Source organism: Phacochoerus africanus, chromosome 9, assembly GCF_016906955.1.
Source record: "Phacochoerus africanus isolate WHEZ1 chromosome 9, ROS_Pafr_v1, whole genome shotgun sequence".
NCBI lineage: Eukaryota > Metazoa > Chordata > Mammalia > Artiodactyla > Suidae > Phacochoerus > Phacochoerus africanus.
Genome location: NC_062552.1, coordinates 106,664,902 through 106,683,440, shown reverse-complemented (window position 1 = coordinate 106,683,440; position 18,539 = coordinate 106,664,902). Strand labels below are relative to the sequence as shown.

General features: G+C 42.6%; 1 protein-coding gene across 8 annotated transcripts in view; it reads left to right on the top strand.

Moving 5' to 3' along the window:
* Positions 1-18,539, top strand: part of STON2 (stonin 2) — a 151,488-nt gene that overhangs the window by 126,089 nt on the left and 6,860 nt on the right. For all 8 annotated transcript variants that reach the window (XM_047795249.1, XM_047795248.1, XM_047795245.1 and 5 more), the window contains one exon: positions 12,663-14,501. In XM_047795249.1, the coding sequence (XP_047651205.1) occupies positions 12,663-14,501 (1,839 nt within the window). The remainder of the gene's footprint in view (positions 1-12,662; positions 14,502-18,539) is intronic.

The window sequence follows — 18,539 nt, the reverse complement described above, 5'->3', positions numbered from 1 at the left end:
AGTTGGATGTTCTGTCTTGACCAAAATGTACTTATTCATGACCTAACACTTCCCTTATGTGGTAGATTCTGGTGCTGCTTTGTTATAATCACAATGGCTTTGTGAATGCAGACTCTCACATCTCTTGTAATTCCCAAGCCTTTGCAATAATTATGGAAAGATTTGGATTCATGGAATCAAAACCAAGACAAACATTCTTTTTTCCTTCTCTATCACCCTTTCCCTTGATAGTAATCAAACTGTAGTCATTCTTTCTCCCTACTTCTAACCTCTCTCTCCTCTTTTCTGCCTCATGAAAAATCCTAAAATAATAATATTTGCATATTTTTTATTGTGATAACTAATATTTATTGAGCTGTGGGCCAGTTAAATTAGTGTTGATCCAATAATGATCGCATTTATTCTCTATGAAGTGGGTACTGTTATTATTCCACTTATGACTTGATAAGAGGAGTTCCCATCATGGCTCAGCAGAAACAAATGTGACTAGTATCCATGAGGACTCAGGTTTGATCCCTGGCCTTGCTCAGTGGGTCAAGGATCTGGCATTGCCTTGAGCTGTGGTGTAGGTCACAGATGCGGTTCAGATCTGACGTTGCTCTGGTTGTGGCTATGGTGTGGGCCGGCAGCTGCAATTCCAATTCGACCCCTTGCCTGGGAACCTCCATATGTTGTGGATGTGGCCCTAAAAAGACAAGGAAAAAAAAGTTGATAATAAGAGGTTTAGAGAGGGTTAAGTAACGTGCCCAAGATCACACAGGTTTTCTAATTCAGGCGCAGGTCAGTTTGACTCCAGAGTCCAAGCCCAGGCTTTACCCTCTACTGCCTGCAGTGGCAATGAAGACCAGCATGGGGCCAGAAACTCAATCCAGAATCAACTGCCTTTTCCCTTACAGGCCTTGTGTCCACTCAGGGGACATTGGCACATATATATGCTGGATGGTGAAGGTGCTGTAACAAGTCAACAAAAGTACCGAGTGTATGAATCATCTGGAAATAGCTCTTCACTCTATTTGTCTGCAGATCTGTGCCCCCCACCCCCCATGAGGTCTTCTGACATTTTTGAGAGGTTCAAGAGTACAAATAGATCTCTACCTGCCAGAATAAATCTGTTGTCATCCTAGAATTAGTTGTTTTCTTTTTTTTTAATAGATTATTTTAACTTGATTTGCTTACAGTTTATAAATTGCACCTACCATAAGTCTGTAAGAATGTCTCCTGTGATCTTGGTAACTAAAACGGAGCTGGACAAGTACTGAAATGAAATCAAATTACCAATTCCAAATCCAATTGAAAAGAAGCGGCTTACTGCATACAAGAGCTGTTTGGTATTTTGTTGTTGCCATTGCTGGGAAATCCATATAAAGAGAAATGAGCTTTAGGAAGCATAGGTGAAAGGAGAACATTTGTACAGATCCTTTCAGCCTACAGGAAACTGCCCCTAACCTTTCTATGGGTGATCTTAGCTTGGATGATTCTACCCTGTCTCCAATAGGCCTTTTTAATTTCTTCTGAAATCTGTATTATAGACATACTAGCAAAGTTAACAAATGGAATACATACACATGTACACAAGCATATGTAATAATGTGTGAGAACCTCCAGAACTGTTTCTTTGCCCTTGATTGCACTGACAGAATCAACTTTGGAGAAGTAGCAATTCCCAGCACTAAGGTTCAAGTTGATCAGACTTTGAATCTGGTCTATAGGAAAATGACTATGAAGGGAAAGAAGGCATTGTTGTGTGTCTTTAAAATATATAAGTTCATCAGAGTGGGGCACTTCCAAGCAAGTGAGAATCCTAAGCTCTCTCTCCAAAATAAGTAGGCAGGGGTCCATGCCCTTGGTACAGGTGCTCCATGACCCATCAATGGATGTCAGACTTCTAAGTATTCTATATAAAGAGGATGATGAGTTCCAGATTTGTAGGGGCATACACTGATTGGCAGGACATTGGTTCTAGTTAAAAGTAGACCCATGTATCGAAGGGAGCAAAGAAGGAGATGATAGAGCCCCTGGTGAGACGGAAACCTTTAGGTTAATTCCATTTGGCCACTTTGACATTGTCTCTGAGGCATGGCTCTGTTTTCTGTTACTCACCAACATAAGCAGGAGGATAATCAAGCCCTTATCCTTGGGTGCTCCCTAATCATTCATAAATCTGGTCATTCTCTGTTTCTAACTATTGTAGTAAAGTGATGGTAAAGGTAGTGAGGTGTGTCTTTACCTTCCTCAAAGTTCCAGGATTTGGGGATCTTCCTGCAAAACCTGAAACCTGATTTTACTTATTTGTGTAAGAATGATGAGACTCTTAGAAATTGACATCTCTGACCAAATGTAACAGCAGGGTTCGTTCCCTTCTAACCCTACTTTAGGATGTAGTGACTCACCCTAGGCCTTCACTAAAGTCCAGGAGCTTGACTGTTCCCTCACCTCTTTAGGGATCCAGCGGTTCCTTGGCGCTTACAAGCATCCTAGGTTGTTGCTGAGGGTCTGTTCTTACATGGTGACCAGGTGAACAGTGAATGAGAATGTGGGGGCAACACACAAGTGAGACTTCCACTGTGGCAGTGGGACAGGCAGTCCTGATGGGTGACCTGTCCTGGTCACAGGAGGGACGTGGGCACTGTAAACTCCCTACTATTTCTGGGAACTCACCCAGTGCCCCTTCAGGCAGTTCTTTTCCTGGTCCCTATCCCATGCACTTCCAAGGCCTAAGAACAATGCTCAAATCAGAGTCAGGATGGAGACTCCTTTTTTCCCTTGCCCCAACCACACATTCTCCCTGACAGTAACATCTAGATGCTACTCCTTTTCCTCTAAGCTCCTGAACCAAAAGAGCCCTTTTTGCTCTCTTGTCACATCATACAAGAGTTTGATGAGCCATTAAAAAGAGAGCTTCACAGTCCACCCACAGTCCGTTTCTAGGCTCAGACCCTAGAAACTCCTCTTTGTTTACTCACCTTGGTGAGCTCAAAAAATAATTTAGGATGGGAAGGAAATGCAGGGGGCTTTTTGCTATGGAAATAACAAGTAAAACACAGGTTAGGTTAGGTCAGCAGGTGTCATCACTAGTTAAGTCTCTGAGATGCCCTGATATATAAAATATTAAGAGAGTAATTTGTAAAATGGAAAGCTGGAGTTCCTGTTGTGGCTCAATGGTTAATGAATCTGACTAGGAACCATGAGGTTGCGGGTTCAATCCCTGGCCTTGCTGAGTGGGTTAAGGATCTGGCCTTGCCGTGAGCTGTGGTGTAGGTCGCAGATGCAGCTCGGATCTGGAGTGGGTGCCTACAGCTCTGATTAGACCCCTAGCCTGGGAACCTCCATATGCTGTGGGAGCGGCCCTAGAAAAGGCAAAAAGGCAAAAAGGCAAAAAAAAAAAAAAAAGAAAAAGGAAAGCTAATTTTTCAGAGTTTACCATAGATACTGGAATCTAGCCCTACCTCCCTGCCAGTCTTTGCTGGGGAACTAAAGTTGGCCCTGTCCTACAACAGCAGTGTGTTACAGTGGGATCTCTGCCTTCATCTAAGACAGCATGAGAAGCTGACATCAGAAAGGCAAATTAGGTCCAGACAAGATGGCAGAATAAAAGGACTTGAGCTCATTTCCCCTCAGGAAAACACCAAAATCACAACCAACTGCTGAACAACCACTACAATAAACTAGAAGCTAGCAAGAAATATATCTTACACTCAGAGACAAAGAAGAAGCCACAATAAGATGGGGGCAACACCAGAAGCAAGAGAGGCTACAACCCTGCAGCTTGAATAAGGGAAACCACAAACGCAGAAAGCTAGACCAAAATGAAAAGGCAGAGAAATATGCTCCAGATGAAGGAACAAGATAAAACCCAAGAAAAACAGCTAAGTGAAGTGGAGATAAGCAACCTACATGAAAAGGACTTTAAAGTAATGATAGTAAAGATGATCCAAGATCTTGGGGAAGAAAACCTGGAGGCACAGATTGAGAAAATACAAGAAATGTTTGATAAAGAAATAGAAGATTTAAAGAATAAACAAGCTGAGATGAACAACACAAGAATTGAAATGAAAAATTTACTGGAAGGTATCAATAGCTGAATACAGGAGGCAGAAGAACAAATAAGCAGGATGGAAGACAGCTGGTGAAAATCAGTGACACAGAATAAAGAAAAAAAGAATGAAAAGAAATGGGGACAGTCTAAGAGAATTCTGGGACAACATTATGTACAACTGAGAGGCAAATTAAAGCCAGGGAAACAGTAAGCCAGTTCAGTGGGAGTTTAGTTTTTAGAGGAAGAAGCCAAAGCATGGTGCCAAAGGTTGAGGACTGAAGAAGGATGGAGAAATGGGCAACAGTAAAACACAGACAAAAGTTTGAGCTGGAGGGGAGTTCCCATCGTGGCTCAGTGGTTAACGAATCTGATTAGGAACCATGAGGTTGTGGGTTCAATCCCTGGCCTTGCTCAGTGGGTTAAGGATCCGGTGTTGCCATAAGCTGTGGTGTAGGTTGCAGACGTGGCTCGGATCCCACGTTGCTGTGGCTCTGGCATAGGCTGGCTGCTACGGCTCTGATTAGACCCCTAGCCTGGGAACTGCCATATGCTGCAGGAGCGGCCCCAGAAAAGGCAAAAAGACAAAAAAAAAAAAAAATTTTAGAGCTGGAAAGAACAGATTGATTAGGAACACACAAGATACTGGAGATATTCCTGGACCATTCATCAAACTTAAAAGTCCGATGCTTCCTTTTATTAAAAAAAAAGTGATGAAATGTATTCCGTCAGCCTGTCTTAAGCAGGGAAGGAGTTGGCAGGGCACGCTAGACCAATCATTTGAAGGTGCACAGTACTGCTGCTTTGGTCTTCTTAGCAATAAATACCAGAATGTAGTGTAAAATATTCTTGATAGGGATTCTGTCAGGTAGTGATTAAGTGGCAGTTTGTTGAAATGGCTTCTTCACTTTGGAGATATCTCTGACCAGGTAACTTTACCAGCATCAAAGAACTCCCTTGTGCGGCTGTGCTAAGGACCAATAGACTCAAACCCTCTGGCTCTCCTTCTTTTTTTTTTTTTTTTTTTTTTTTCCTATTTCGTGGGCCGCTCTCGCAGCATATGGAGGTTCCCAGGCTAGGGGTTGAATCGGAGCTATAGCTGCCAGCCTATGCCAGAGCCACAGCAACGCAGGATCCGAGCCGCGTCTGTGACCTACACCACAACTCACACCAGCGCCGGATCCTTAACCCACTGAGCAAGGGCAGGGACCGAACCCGCAACCTCATGGTTCCAGTCAGATTCGTTAACCACTGCACCAGGACGGGAACTCCTGGCTCTCCTTCTTATCAGTGTATTGTGATGACTAAGCAGGTCTCAGCCTATTTTATACAGGTTAGAATCTCTCTTGATAAGGTCCTTTATCTCACATATCAGAGGATGACTTTATGCCCCAAAACTTCCTGTATAAATGTCAGTCCTTGTTTAGTTAACTTTCCCTACTGAACAATGCTCCTAAAAGTTGTGTGTTAAGAGAACTCTTGCCAATCTCAAAGATAAATTAGTCAGATTTTAGCTTAATGAACAAGCATTAAGAAAATATCAGCTAATGAATATTAAAAGTAGGACTTTCATTTCATCTTGGGCAGTTGACTTTTGAACTCAACGAACCTTATTCTTCTCAGCAAAATGGAGTGGTCAGGTTTTATATTTTCTAAAATCTCTTCATGCTAGAAAATGCTGTGTCTCTCTTCTCACTTTTCAGGTTACTCCACAAATATTTAAGTGCCTATTATACATCCAAGGCCAGTCATGCAGTTTTAAGTATTTGCTTTTGTATAAAAGTGACTGCAATAACCTAAGAATATTTGTCTGGCCATTGTGCATAAACTTCTGGCAAATAGCTCTCAATGAGTTTCTTTGCATTTGTCATTGCATTTTAACAAATTAGGTTAATAAAAGAGGGAGAATGATGGCAGAGTATCTGCTGTATTCAAAATATCATAGAAACTGAATTTTTTCCCTATAGTGCTTACTTTTTCTTCGATTTGGTGGCTTTGTCAATGTAATTGATTAATTTAATCTCTGGGGAATTTGAAATAGATTGTGGTCTAACATTGAAAGAATCCACCATTTCTTTTTAGTTTGCATCAGTAAAGGCTGTAAGGAAGCTCTTAGGTACTAGAAATCCTCCCCTTTGGTGTAGAATGAGAACCTAATTTTCATATGTTGCTTTTGTTTGGCAGCAGCCCAACTCATCATACTAAAAGCAATTTGCAGGTAGCAAGTGGAAGAGACAGTGATTAAAATAATGCTGGTTTTTTTTTTTTTTTTTTTTTTGTCTTTTAAGGGCTGCACCTGAAGCATATGAAAGGTCCCAGGTTAGGAGTCAAATAGGAGCTGTTGCCACAGCCACAGCAACTCAGGATCCAAGCCGCATCTGCTATTACACCACAGCTCACTGCAAACACTGCTGGATCCTTAATCCACTGAGCAAGGCATCCTCATGGATACTAGTTGGGTTCATTATCCACTGTGCCATGATGGGAATTCCTAATGCTGAGTTTTGGTTTTGGTTTAATTTTAATAAGTCCATGAAATGGAATTGTGTATGACGGTTAATGCTGTTCTGAAGACAATTAGTTTTGCTTATTTTTTTGGTGGAGAAATTTGCCAGCCTTTTTTCCCCCCTCATTGTTTCCAGCACCAGCCATACCAGTCACAGAGTCTTAGTCTTAAAACTGCTGCTTTTATTAAACAACAAGACTACAGTTAAGCTGTTGGTTTTCTTTCTCTAAGATTAGTTAGTAGGAGGAATAAAGATATATTTTGACCTTTTAACATTTCTTTATTTTGTAAGCAATACAGCATTTTTTTAAAAGGAAAGAATACAGATTTAGAGTTTGTAAGACCACTTCTTGTCTCACAAGCCATTTGTTTTTACATCAAAAACCTTTTTGGAGTTCTCACTGTGGTGCTGTGGGTTAATGATCCTGCATTGTCTCTGTGAAGGTGCCAGTTCAATCCCCAGCCTGGTGCAGTGAGTTAAGGATCCCATGTTACTGTAGCTGGGTTGTAGGTCACAGATGCAGCTCATATTTGATCTCTGGCCCTGGAACTTCCAAATGCCATAGGTGTGGCCAAAAAAACCCCACAAAAAAAAACAATAATAACAGTAAAACCCTTACATATATATAACTTTGTATCATTCTAGCAGCAGTTATAGCAGCCAAATCTACTGAACATTCATTATTTTCCAAACAATTCTAACATATGTATTAAAATTTCCCAGCAACCCTGTTAGGTAGGATTTAATATTTTCCTATGGGAAAACTGAGACACACAGAAATTAAACAACTTGCCCAAAGTCACATAGTTAGTAAGCTGAAGATATGGAACTGAAACCCAGGCAGTCCAACTTCACATAGTAGGCTGTTATTATTCACTCAACAATATATATCATGATTAGCTTCCATGTGAACAAACATCATTCACAGCATTGTCTTGACTGTTGGATAGGATTCCATTTGAAGGGTATCACAGTTGATATAACAAGCCTTCCAATTTGGGACACTTAAGTTGTTTGCAGTATTTCCAGGATACAAACATAGCTATGATAAACATACCACTATATATATTGTTGCATGCTTGTCTTATGCTTTTCTTAGATAATTCTCCTTTAAGTTAGAATTCTTAGATCACATTTTTTTTTGAGATTTTCATACAAATTTTCAAATTACCTTCCAGAAAGATTTTCTTAACACTTCCATCAGAGTGTTAACTTCTTCCATGTCACCCATGATTGTTATTCTTTCTCAATCCTTGTCTGACACAGGGAGAATTGTGTTTATTGTTTTATAAGGTTAAGTTCTTTTTACAAAATGATTATTAAATATTTAATATTTCTTCATTAGTAAACTGTCTATTCTTATCCTATTTTCTGTCTCAATAAGAATACACTGGGGTTCCCGTCGTGGCGAAGTGGTCAATGAATCCGACTAGGAACCATGAGGTTGAGGGTTTGATCCCTGGCCTTGCTCAGTGGGTTAAGGATTCGGCGTTGCCATGAGCTGTGGTGTAGGTCACAGACTTGGCTCGGATCTGGCGATGCTGTGGCTCTGGCGTAGGCCGGTGGCTACAGCTCCAATTGGACCCCTAGCCTGGGAACCTCCATATGCCCAGAATGCGGCCCTAAAAAACAAAAATAAAATAAAATAAAAAGAGGACCAGAAAATATATGACCTAGCTTTTTTGCTTTTTAGGGCCATACCTATTTCATATGGAAGTTCCCAGGCTAGGGGTTGAATTGCAGCTGCAGCTGCTGGCCTACGCCCAACAGCCACAGCAATGCAGGATCCAAGCCATGTCTGTGACCTACACCACAGCTCCACAACAACACCGGATCCTTAACCCACTGAGCAAGGCCAGGGATCGAACCCTCATCCTCATGGAAACTAGTCAGGTTCATAACCCACTGAGCTACAATGGGAACTCCCAATATGACCTAACTTTTATAAAAACAATTGTAGATGTCCTTCAGTCAGTGATAAATGAAACAAAATTAAAGAGCTTATAAATAGGGAAGTCTTTGTTAATAGGGGATTTTTTGAAGTAGTGCTGAAACTGGCCTCTGTGCACTGAGGCCGAATTGAATCTTAGAGACAAGAGTTTTGGGTGAAGGAGAAAAGAATGGCTTTATTGCTTTGCCAGGCAAAGGGGGACACAGAAGGTTCATGCCTCTAAAAACTGTGTGTCCCTACCTGGGAGGATTTGGCGAGGTGTTTTATAGCAATGGTTCAAGTCTGAGACTGATGATAAGGATTAGGGTGTGTATAGGGCCCCTGTGTTTCTTTAACCTGGCTCAGGGAGTCTCCTGATGAACTTCTGTGGTTCTCAAGGTTATCAAACTGTGACTTTCTCCTGGGAATGAAGAATGATTCATCAAGTAGTTAAGTCTTCCCATTTGTTTGGGGGTTTTAGTTCTGCAGAAGCGCTCAAAGATACTGTTATGTGTATCCGTGTCCAGGAGGCCCACGGGGTCCTGCTCAGTTTAGGTCGCATTTGACAATCCTTGAGTTTACCAAGAAATGCTTTACTTGCACATATGAAGAAAATATGAACCACTATGGCCCATGTGAACCATGGACGACTTTGGCTTTTCATCTATAAAAATGTCTTTATTAAGATATATATAGAGGGAGTTCCCGTCGTGGCTCAGTGGTTAACGAACCGGACTAGTATCCATGAGGACGTAGGTTTGATCCCTGGCCTCACTCAGTGGGTTAAGGATCCAGCATTGCCATGACCTGTGGTGTAGGTTGCAGACGCAGCTCGGGTCCAGTGTGGCTGTGGCGTAGGCCAGCAGCTATAGCTCCGTTCGACCCCTAGCCTGGAACTTCCATGTGCCGCAGGTGGGGCCTTAAAAAGCCAGACCTACAGCATGTGGAAGTTCACCCAGCCTGCAGTGACAATGCTGGGTCTTAACCCACTGTGCCACAGGGGAACTCCAAGATATTTTTTTATGATTTTGTAGAGAAACAAATTCTCATTTTCAGAAATTTGACCTATACTCCCTACATCCCAAAGGACGGATTTTTAAAACAGGTTGTAATTATGGAAGAAAAAAATGCCAAAGAAGGGACAAGTTTGGTAATGATTTTTTTATGCTTTTTGATGCCTGTCAAAAAGAATATAGAATCTCTAGAAATTAATTTAAAAAACTTCCCTCCAAATTTAAAGATACTGCATTTAAATTGTACTATGAGTCTAATGCTTCAAAACTGGTTAGGATTTGGTGTGGTTCCAAATAACTTGGTTTAAAAACAAATTTATTGTAAAAAAGCTATCTTCAGTGAAGACAAAGGCATTTTTTTCCTTCCCTTTTTTTTTGGCTTAGAAGATGAGAATTCCTGTTTGGGAGACAAGATTCCCAAAAGAAGATAGTCCTTTGGCAGTAAGAATAAACAGCCTTGGCAGAAAGCCACTCTCCAAAGGAAAAGGACTGAGGGCACATTTTATTTTATTTTAATTTTTTTTTTTTTTTTTTTGGTTTTTAGAGCCGCACCTGCAGCATATGGAAGTTCCCAGGCTAGGGGTCAAATTGGAGCTACAGCTGCCGGCCAACACCACAGCCACAGCGATGTGGGATCTGAGCCATGTCTGCGACCTACATCACAGCTCAAGGCAATGTGAGATCCTTAACTCACTGAGCCAGGTCAGGGATCGAATCTGCATCCTCATGGATCCAAGTTGGGTTCGTTAACCACTGAGCCATGGGTTCATTAACCACTGAGCTATGAAGGGAACTCCAGGGGTATATTTTAAACTAGGGAGTGGTAGTGAGCTCCAAGGCAAAAAGGATATCCCTGGTACAAGGGGTGGGTCAACACCAGACTGTCTGGGTGGAAACACTGTTTTACAGAAGCTCCCCACAGCCACCTCATTAGAAAGTGAAGACAATCATGGAGATACATCCCTTTCCCGGTTCTCTAGGGAGGTCTAGTTACTGTTCTAATTTTAATCTCATCTTTAATTTTAAAGTGCTTTTAAATTCTTTTGTGATGCCGTACAAATAGACCTTTTGCTCACTTTATTTCTGGGATGAGTGTGGGTATGTACATACACATGGCTTGTTCATTTATTTGGCCTACGTTTTCAAACTGAATGTTTTCCATAGAGGTAATTGCTGTTTGTTTGAAAAAACATTATTTGGAAAGATGAATGACAAGTCAGCCATCCCACCCATGTGTAGTCAGTCACATGTGAAGTTATGTGTGACATTGCTGATTTGGTGTGGCTGGGTATGATACTGATGAAGGTTTAACACGATCGTTAGGAAACCCAACCGTCTAACTTAACCATGTGAGTGTCCATTTCTCTTTGATTCCAAACTACTGGCAGTAGAACAGTGGGTGGAATGGTGGCAGAGATCCTTGTACATACTCCTCCAGAGACTGAAAGAGTCGAACTGCTCCAAAGCAAAGTTTCTTTTCTCACTGATTCAATCAGTAACCCTTTACTGCATATTTACTAAATGCCAGAGCAAGGTTTGTTTTCTGTGTCATTCCTTCATCAGAATCTGCTCCTCTTGGCTTTAGAAAAGCCTCAATTTCCCCCTCCCTTCACATAACCCTGGCAGATACACAGGGCTTTTTTTTTTTTTTTTTTTTTTTTTTTTTTGCCACACTCATGTCATGGAGAAGTTCCTGAGCCAGGGATTGAACTAAAGCCACAGCAGTGACAACCCCAGATCCCTAACCCACTGAGCCATCAGGGAACTCCAACACAGAGTCTTTACTGAAAAGGTTTGGATCTTTCCTGCATTGAAACTGAAGTCCTGTTTCTCCTTCCTTGAAGGCCTTGCTAGAGTGGAGTTTTATTTGTAATAATCTTTTTATTTTTTCTTAAAACAAACCCCAACATAAAAGTATTTCAGATAAAAAAGAAGAGATTAATATCACGAGCATTTTATTTTACTACTTATTTGTAAACATTTTAATGGCTGGATATTATTCCATTTTGTGCCTCAGTTTCTTAACATTAACCCAAAGCATGGTTCACAGTTTGGATTTATTTCCTTTAGGGTAAGATTACTAAGTCATTATTCATGGTTATTTGTAAGACCCTTAATACAAATTGTCAAACCAGTTCCCGTTGTGGCTCAGTGGAAACAAATCCAACTGGGAACCACGACGTTGTGGGTTCGATCCCTGGCTTTGCTCAGTGGGTTAAGGATCTGGCATTGCCGTGAGCTGTGGCGTAGGTCGCAGACAAGGCTTGGATCCCGTGTTGCTGTGGCTGTGGTGTAGACTGGCAGCTGTAGCTCCAATTCGACCCCTAGCCTGAGAACCTCCATATGCTGCAGGTGCAGCCCTAAAAAGACAAAAACAAACAAAAACAAATTGTCAAACCATTTCTAGAGAGTTTGTAGCAACTTATAGTCTGTTTAAGGGTCTATTTACTGTTCATACAATAGCACCTTTACCCTCACTGAATACTAAAACTTTAAAAATCTTCACAGATTTTTGGGGAACTTATCTGCATTTTTCTTATTACTAGCAAGATTGGACATTTCTTACACTCTTATTAGACATTTTGAATTTCTCTTTCCTGGGTTGTCTGTGTCAATGTCCTTTGTATTTCTACTGGAATTTTTGTATTTTTATTACTCACTTGCATGACCTCATTTCATATTCAGTCTCCTAACATTTTGTCTTTAATATTTATTCATCACATTTGGTCAAAAATCCCTCCAGTTACATTATTCTCATTCATATCACTTAGAGCATACAAGTTTTTTGTTCAGTGAGATCAGCTTTATACCATTGTACACAGGGGCTGGTTTTCAATGTTTAAAAATTAAGACTATATACTTTAGAGCCAAGTAAAGAAAATGCCTGTTCCAGAAGCATCTATAAAATAAAATGAGAATGTATAAATGTTAAATTGCAAGGGACCCGGATCCTACCATTGCTTCTGTATTGACATTTATATTTTTCCTGCATTTACTGTATGGCTCTCTGCTGTGCTTATTATAAAACTATGAGAGCTGTGCCCACACTAAGCACCTGAGACAAGTAGTGAGCTACTTTGGAATTTACTGGGCACCAGGTAAAATTCTAGTCATCTCTCATTCCCAGACCCTAGAGGTCCTGAACAGCAGTCCCTCATATGTTCTCCTTTTCCTTGTAGACAATTCTTCCTCTCTTCATGAGGATGAAGAGGTAGAGATGGAGGCCATCAGCTGGCAGGCCAGCAGTCCAGCCATGAACGGACATCCTGCCACTCCAGTGACCTCTGCTCGTTTCCCTAGCTGGGTCACTTTTGATGACAATGAAGTCAGTTGCCCTTTGCCACCAGTCACCTCGCCTCTGAAGCCAAAAACACCATCTATTGCCTCTGTGATCCCAGATGTACCTTATAACTCAACTGGGTCATTTAAGAAGAGAGAACGTCCCAAGAGCACTTTGATGAACTTCTCCAAAGTCCAGAAGCTGGACATTTCCTCCTTAAACCACCCACCTTCTGTGCCTGAGGCTCCACCTTGGAGGGCAACTAATCCTTTTCTGAATGAGACTCTACAGGACATACAACCCTCCCCTATCAACCCTTTCCGCGCTTTCTTTGAGGAGCAAGAGAGGCGCTCCCAAAGCAATTCTGTGTCTGGTGCCACAGGCAAAAGCCAAAGAGATTCCCTCATTATCATCTACCAGGATGCCATCAGCTTTGACGATTCAAGCAAAACCCAGTCACACTCTGATGCTGTTGAAAAACTCAAACGACTCCAAATTGAGGATCCTGATCACTTGGGCAGGGTGACACTCCCTGATGATGACCCAATAGCCTGGCTTGAACTAGGTGACCACCCGCCAGGTTCCGTGCTGTCCCAGCCCAGGGATGGGTGGCCCATGATGCTTAGGATCCCCGAGAAGAAAAACATTATGTCCTCCAGGCACTGGGGACCCATCTACATCAAACTGACCGATAGTGGTTACCTGCAGCTATATTATGAGCAGGGCCTAGAAAAACCATTCCGTGAGTTCAAGCTGGAGATCTGCCATGAGATTTCAGAACCCCGGCTCCAGAACTTTGATGAGAATGGCAGGATCCACAGCTTACGGATAGACCGCGTCACCTACAAGGAGAAGAAGAAATACCAGCCTAAACCTGCTGTGGCCCACATGGCCGAGAGGGAACAAGTGATTAAGCTGGGCACCACCAATTACGATGACTTCCTGAGCTTTATCCGTGCCGTCCAGGACCATCTCATGGATTTGCCAGTGCTATCAATGGACTTGAGCACAGTTGGCTTGAACTACCTTGAGGAGGAGATTACAGTGGATGTCAGAGACGAATTCTCTGGCCTTGTGAGCAAAGGTGACAACCAGATTCTCCAGCACTGTGTCTTGACACGGATCCACATCCTGAGTTTCCTCTCTGGCCTTGCAGAGTGCCGCCTAGGACTCAACGATGTCCTCGTCAAAGGGAATGAAATCGTCTCCCGTCAAGACATCATGCCCACCACCACCACGAAGTGGATCAAGCTTCATGAGTGCCGTTTCCATGGGTGTGTGGATGAGGACGTCTTCAACAGCTCACGGGTCATCCTGTTCAACCCTCTGGACGCCTGCCGATTTGAGCTAATGCGCTTCAGGACGGTATTTGCTGAGAAGACCTTGCCTTTCACACTCAGGACAGTAGCGAGCATCAATGGGGCAGAGGTGGAGGTGCAGAGCTGGCTGAGGATGTCGACTGGCTTCTCTTCTAACTGTGACCCTCTCACTCAGGTTCCCTGTGAGAACGTGATGGTTCGCTACCCTGTGCCCAGCGAGTGGGTGAAAAACTTCCGCAGGGAAAGCGTCCTGGGGGAAAAGTCTTTGAAAGCCAAAGTGAATCGGGGGGCAAGTTTTGGCTCAACTAGTGTATCTGGCTCTGAGCCTGTCATGAGAGTAACTCTGGGAACTGCCAAGTATGAGCATGCCTTCAACTCCATTGTGTGGAGGATAACCCGACTGCCTGACAAAAACTCAGGTAGGCAGAGCCGCCTCTTCTGTGGAAACGGCCACATGGTTGCAAAAGAGCTGGGATCAAAGTTTCACATTCTATTTCCCTATCAAGTGCTGGCTTTTGTTAAGTGACAAGAATGGTGATGGGGGCGTAGAGGGGGGACCAGAAAAGCAAAAAATATTTGAGCAAAGTAACAAACATGCATGACCCAGTTCACTCCATCTTTTTACTCCCTTATTATCGCACTTCTTCCATAAAACTATGCATTCTTCGTTCCAGCTGGGCTGCTAAGCAGATTTCCAGGGCATTCTTTTCTGTATTCTTTTCTGACTCATTAAAGTTTTATCTGGTGTTGGAAACCATTCTCTCCTAGATCCTGGAAGGCTTCTGGGTTTTGAGATGTCTCCCTGTGTCCTGAATGTAGTTTTGTAAAAGGCCAATTTATGCCCAATCATGTGTATAGTACAGGCAAGCGGTTAGATTTATGATTTAGCCACTCAGTGCAAGGCCTGTCACTCATAACATCCCAGGCTCAGAGCTGGGATTTAGAGATGGGGAAGGGGCCTCTGGTCAGACTAAAGATCCAGCCAGGACATGGAGGTCCAAAAGGATGAAGTCCTATCAGACAGTAAGGGAACAAATGTTTAATTTTAACAAAGGAGACAGTTTACCAGCCCTAGCTGGCCTGCTCCCAGCTAGAAGGGGTGTGTGTGTGCTTGAGTGAGCCTGAAGGTCCAGTGAGATCTGGTGAAAGGACAACTACGGAGTAATCAAACCAGCTCTAGTAGCTATACTTCTTAGAGTAAGTCTGGATGGCTCCAATGGCAGGCAATAATCCCATGCTCCTGTGAGCCTTTAAACCACTTCTTTTCTTATTTATAATAAACTTTCCCCGTCTGTTAACAAAAGTGGGTATCTTGGCCAGAAAGAAAAAAAAAAAATAAGGTTTGGGAAATACTGTTGGTTAAAAAGTCTTTCTCTTATGCAGATACTCCTCTTTGTATTCTATTAAATCCTAACAGCATGTTTAGGGTCTTTGTTTCCTGTTCTGAGTATGGAGAGGCTGGGTTACCATACCCTAAATGTAATATGATGTGAATACGATCTGGTCAACTCCCCCAGCAAGCAGGCAGTGGACACACACCAGGGCTTTCTGTGTCAGACACTGGGTGTAGCCGTACAGACTGAGGAGACAATTGGACCTTTGTGTGTGAGGCTGGATTTGCCACCCCCTATTTCTAAACTGTCAGAATTTTCAAGACAAAGTCTTCCTCTCTGAGCTTGCCTATTTGTTTCTCTGAAATTGGCCCTGTATTCTGGTGATAGCACCGTGATTTCCGCCTCAGCCGGGGGCCCATCTGAATTGATGGCAGAAAGGAGAAACCCTCCATCTCTGTCGGCACAGATGCCCTTGAGAACAGAACTGAGGTGACAGGGAGATGATTACTGTCTAACCTGCTAGAGACTTGACATCAGAAAAGACAAGGCCTCAGGTTTATGGGGGTTTTTTGTTTTTTGTCTCTTTGCCTTTTCTGGGGCCACTCCCGTGGCATATGGAGGTTCCCAGGCTAGGGATCCAATCAGAGCTGTAGCCACCGGCCTACACCAGAGCCACAGCAACGCAGGATCCGAGCCACATCTGCAACCTACACCACAGCTCATGGCAACGCCGGATCGTTAACCCACCTCGTGGTTCCTAGTCAGATTCATTAACCACTGCACTATGATGGGAACTCCCAGGTTTATGTTTTTATTGAAACTTTTAGCTCTTCAATTTAGCTCTTCAGATCACTTCATTATGGAATAATTGGATTTTCAAGCTGGCAAGGACCTTGGGGATAACTTAGCCACATCTCTTCATTCCATGGATGAGAAAATTAAGGACTGGGAGTGACATAACTCATCACATCCAGGGGTCATTTTTTTTTTTTTTCTTTTTAATACCACAGCTGCCTCTTAGTAGATGACATCAAAGAGATACCAATTCTATTTCCACCATAAGAAGAGAGATTTGCATTTTTCTCAGTGTACACTCATACCTCATTTGTTTCAAAGTTTTTCCTCTCAAATATTTAAAAGTACCATAAAAAAGGGGCTTTTGGTTATAAGTAGCAAAGACTGACTGGCTTTTTTGTTTTGTTTTGTTTTTTAGGGCTGTACCTATGGCATATGGAGGTTCCCAGGCTAGGAGTCAAATTGGAGCTATAGCCATTGGCCTATATCACAACCACAGCAATGCAGAATCCGAGCTGTGACCATGACCTACACCACAGTTCATGGCAATGCTGGATCCTTAACCCACTGAGCAAGGCCAGGGATCGAACCAGAGTCCTTATGGATGCTAGTCAGATTCATTAACTGCTGAGCCACAAGAGGAACTCCTGACTGGCTGCTTTCAGCAAAAATAAATTGTTGGAAAGGTATAGGTGGATCAGAGAATGGAAGGAACAAGCAGGCTTCAGAAAGGACAGCTCTATAGCAGGAACCATGGATGTCCCCTCAGGCTGCAGCTGTTGAGACCACTCATCACAAGACATTTTTTGTCATTGTCCCACTTGGCCCAAGAGCCAAAGGAAGAATTGGGTATTTAGAGGGACAAGACCACCAAGATGACATGCAGTGCTAGGAAGGGTATTACTCAAAAGGGAAAAAAAAGTCTGTTATCAGAAGAAAGGGGGAATGGATGCAGGGTAGGGAATAAATGGTCTGCAATCACTTACCTTAATGCTTCCCAGTGAGGTAGTGTTCGGTAGGCTCCAGGCCGATTAATTCAGCCTATATATTACATATATCCAGATTACTCGAACTTTACTTATGAATGATTTTTAAAATACGGGACAGCATAAGGATATTTGGGGATGTTTCTCACTTAACCCCCCCCCCCCACACCAATTATTGCTTTTTCTGTCATGGTTATGTAATTTTAGAAAGGAACTCCCCAAAAGCACTTCTTATTCTACTTCTGGCCAATGGTCTATTTCTGTATCAGATCAGGAAATGAACAGCAATTAAATTAATTGAAATTAGTAGTTTCCTTTTCTGGAAACTTGAGATGTACATGACCTGAAATCCAGTCAGATTGCAGATTCTTACCATTGCTGGTATTCTCTGTGCCCAGCCTCTGCCCTCCCCATCCATGACACCAGAGAACTGACAATGATCTCAGTATTTGTCCCTTTTCTGAGCTCCTCTGAATTGGTCTTGAGACAGCCTTGGGAAGGTGCCTTTTATAGGATAGTTTGCATAATCTTCACACTTGTATTTACAGTGAAAGGACACTGAACCTCTGCACTGAACACTCCCGCCTGCAGTGGCCCTGCAACCCTCGCCCCCAGCAGGTAGGATGGTTAGACTGCAGGGCAGCACAGGCCAGCAGGTCAGCATCCCCAGCTTTGTGGGCATCCCACGCCTGCAGCCACAGCAGGCTTACCCCAATCAAGCCACGAAGAGACTAATAAGCTGCCATGGGCCAGCAGGGCCCCTCTATCTACACTGTCCCAGAACCACCCCTGCCCCAATCCCAAGAGCTTTCCTTAATCCTAGAAGGCACCAGAACAAGTCCAGTAATTTCCAGACTGCTCTGCCAGGAAATAAAACATTCTATCCTGTATCAGTAGGTTTCTTTGCTGGAATTTCAGTTCTCCTTAGATCAAGTGAAAACAATTCCAATATAATTCCCCTTTTATGGAAGATAAAAATTGGAATGCTGCTGTTATTATTTTGGCCACACCTGTGGCATGTGGGAGTTTCCAGCCAGGGATTGAACCCATTCCACAGTGACCCAAGCTATTGCAGTGACAAAGCGGGATCCTTAACCTGCTATACCACAAAGGAACTCCAAAAATCTGAATTTTAATGTTAAATTTTCTCAACTTTATCAAGAAAGATGAAATACTACATGAGCTCATTAGTTCATTACCATAAATTAAATTCTATTACTTTCAAAATTGCATTTCCCTATCTGCCCATCAGCCCTACACATCTATCAGTTGATGCTGGAAATCAAGAAAAAAATGTTGCTTTCATAGTATGTGCTGTGAGTATGCTTTGGTGGGGTGACAA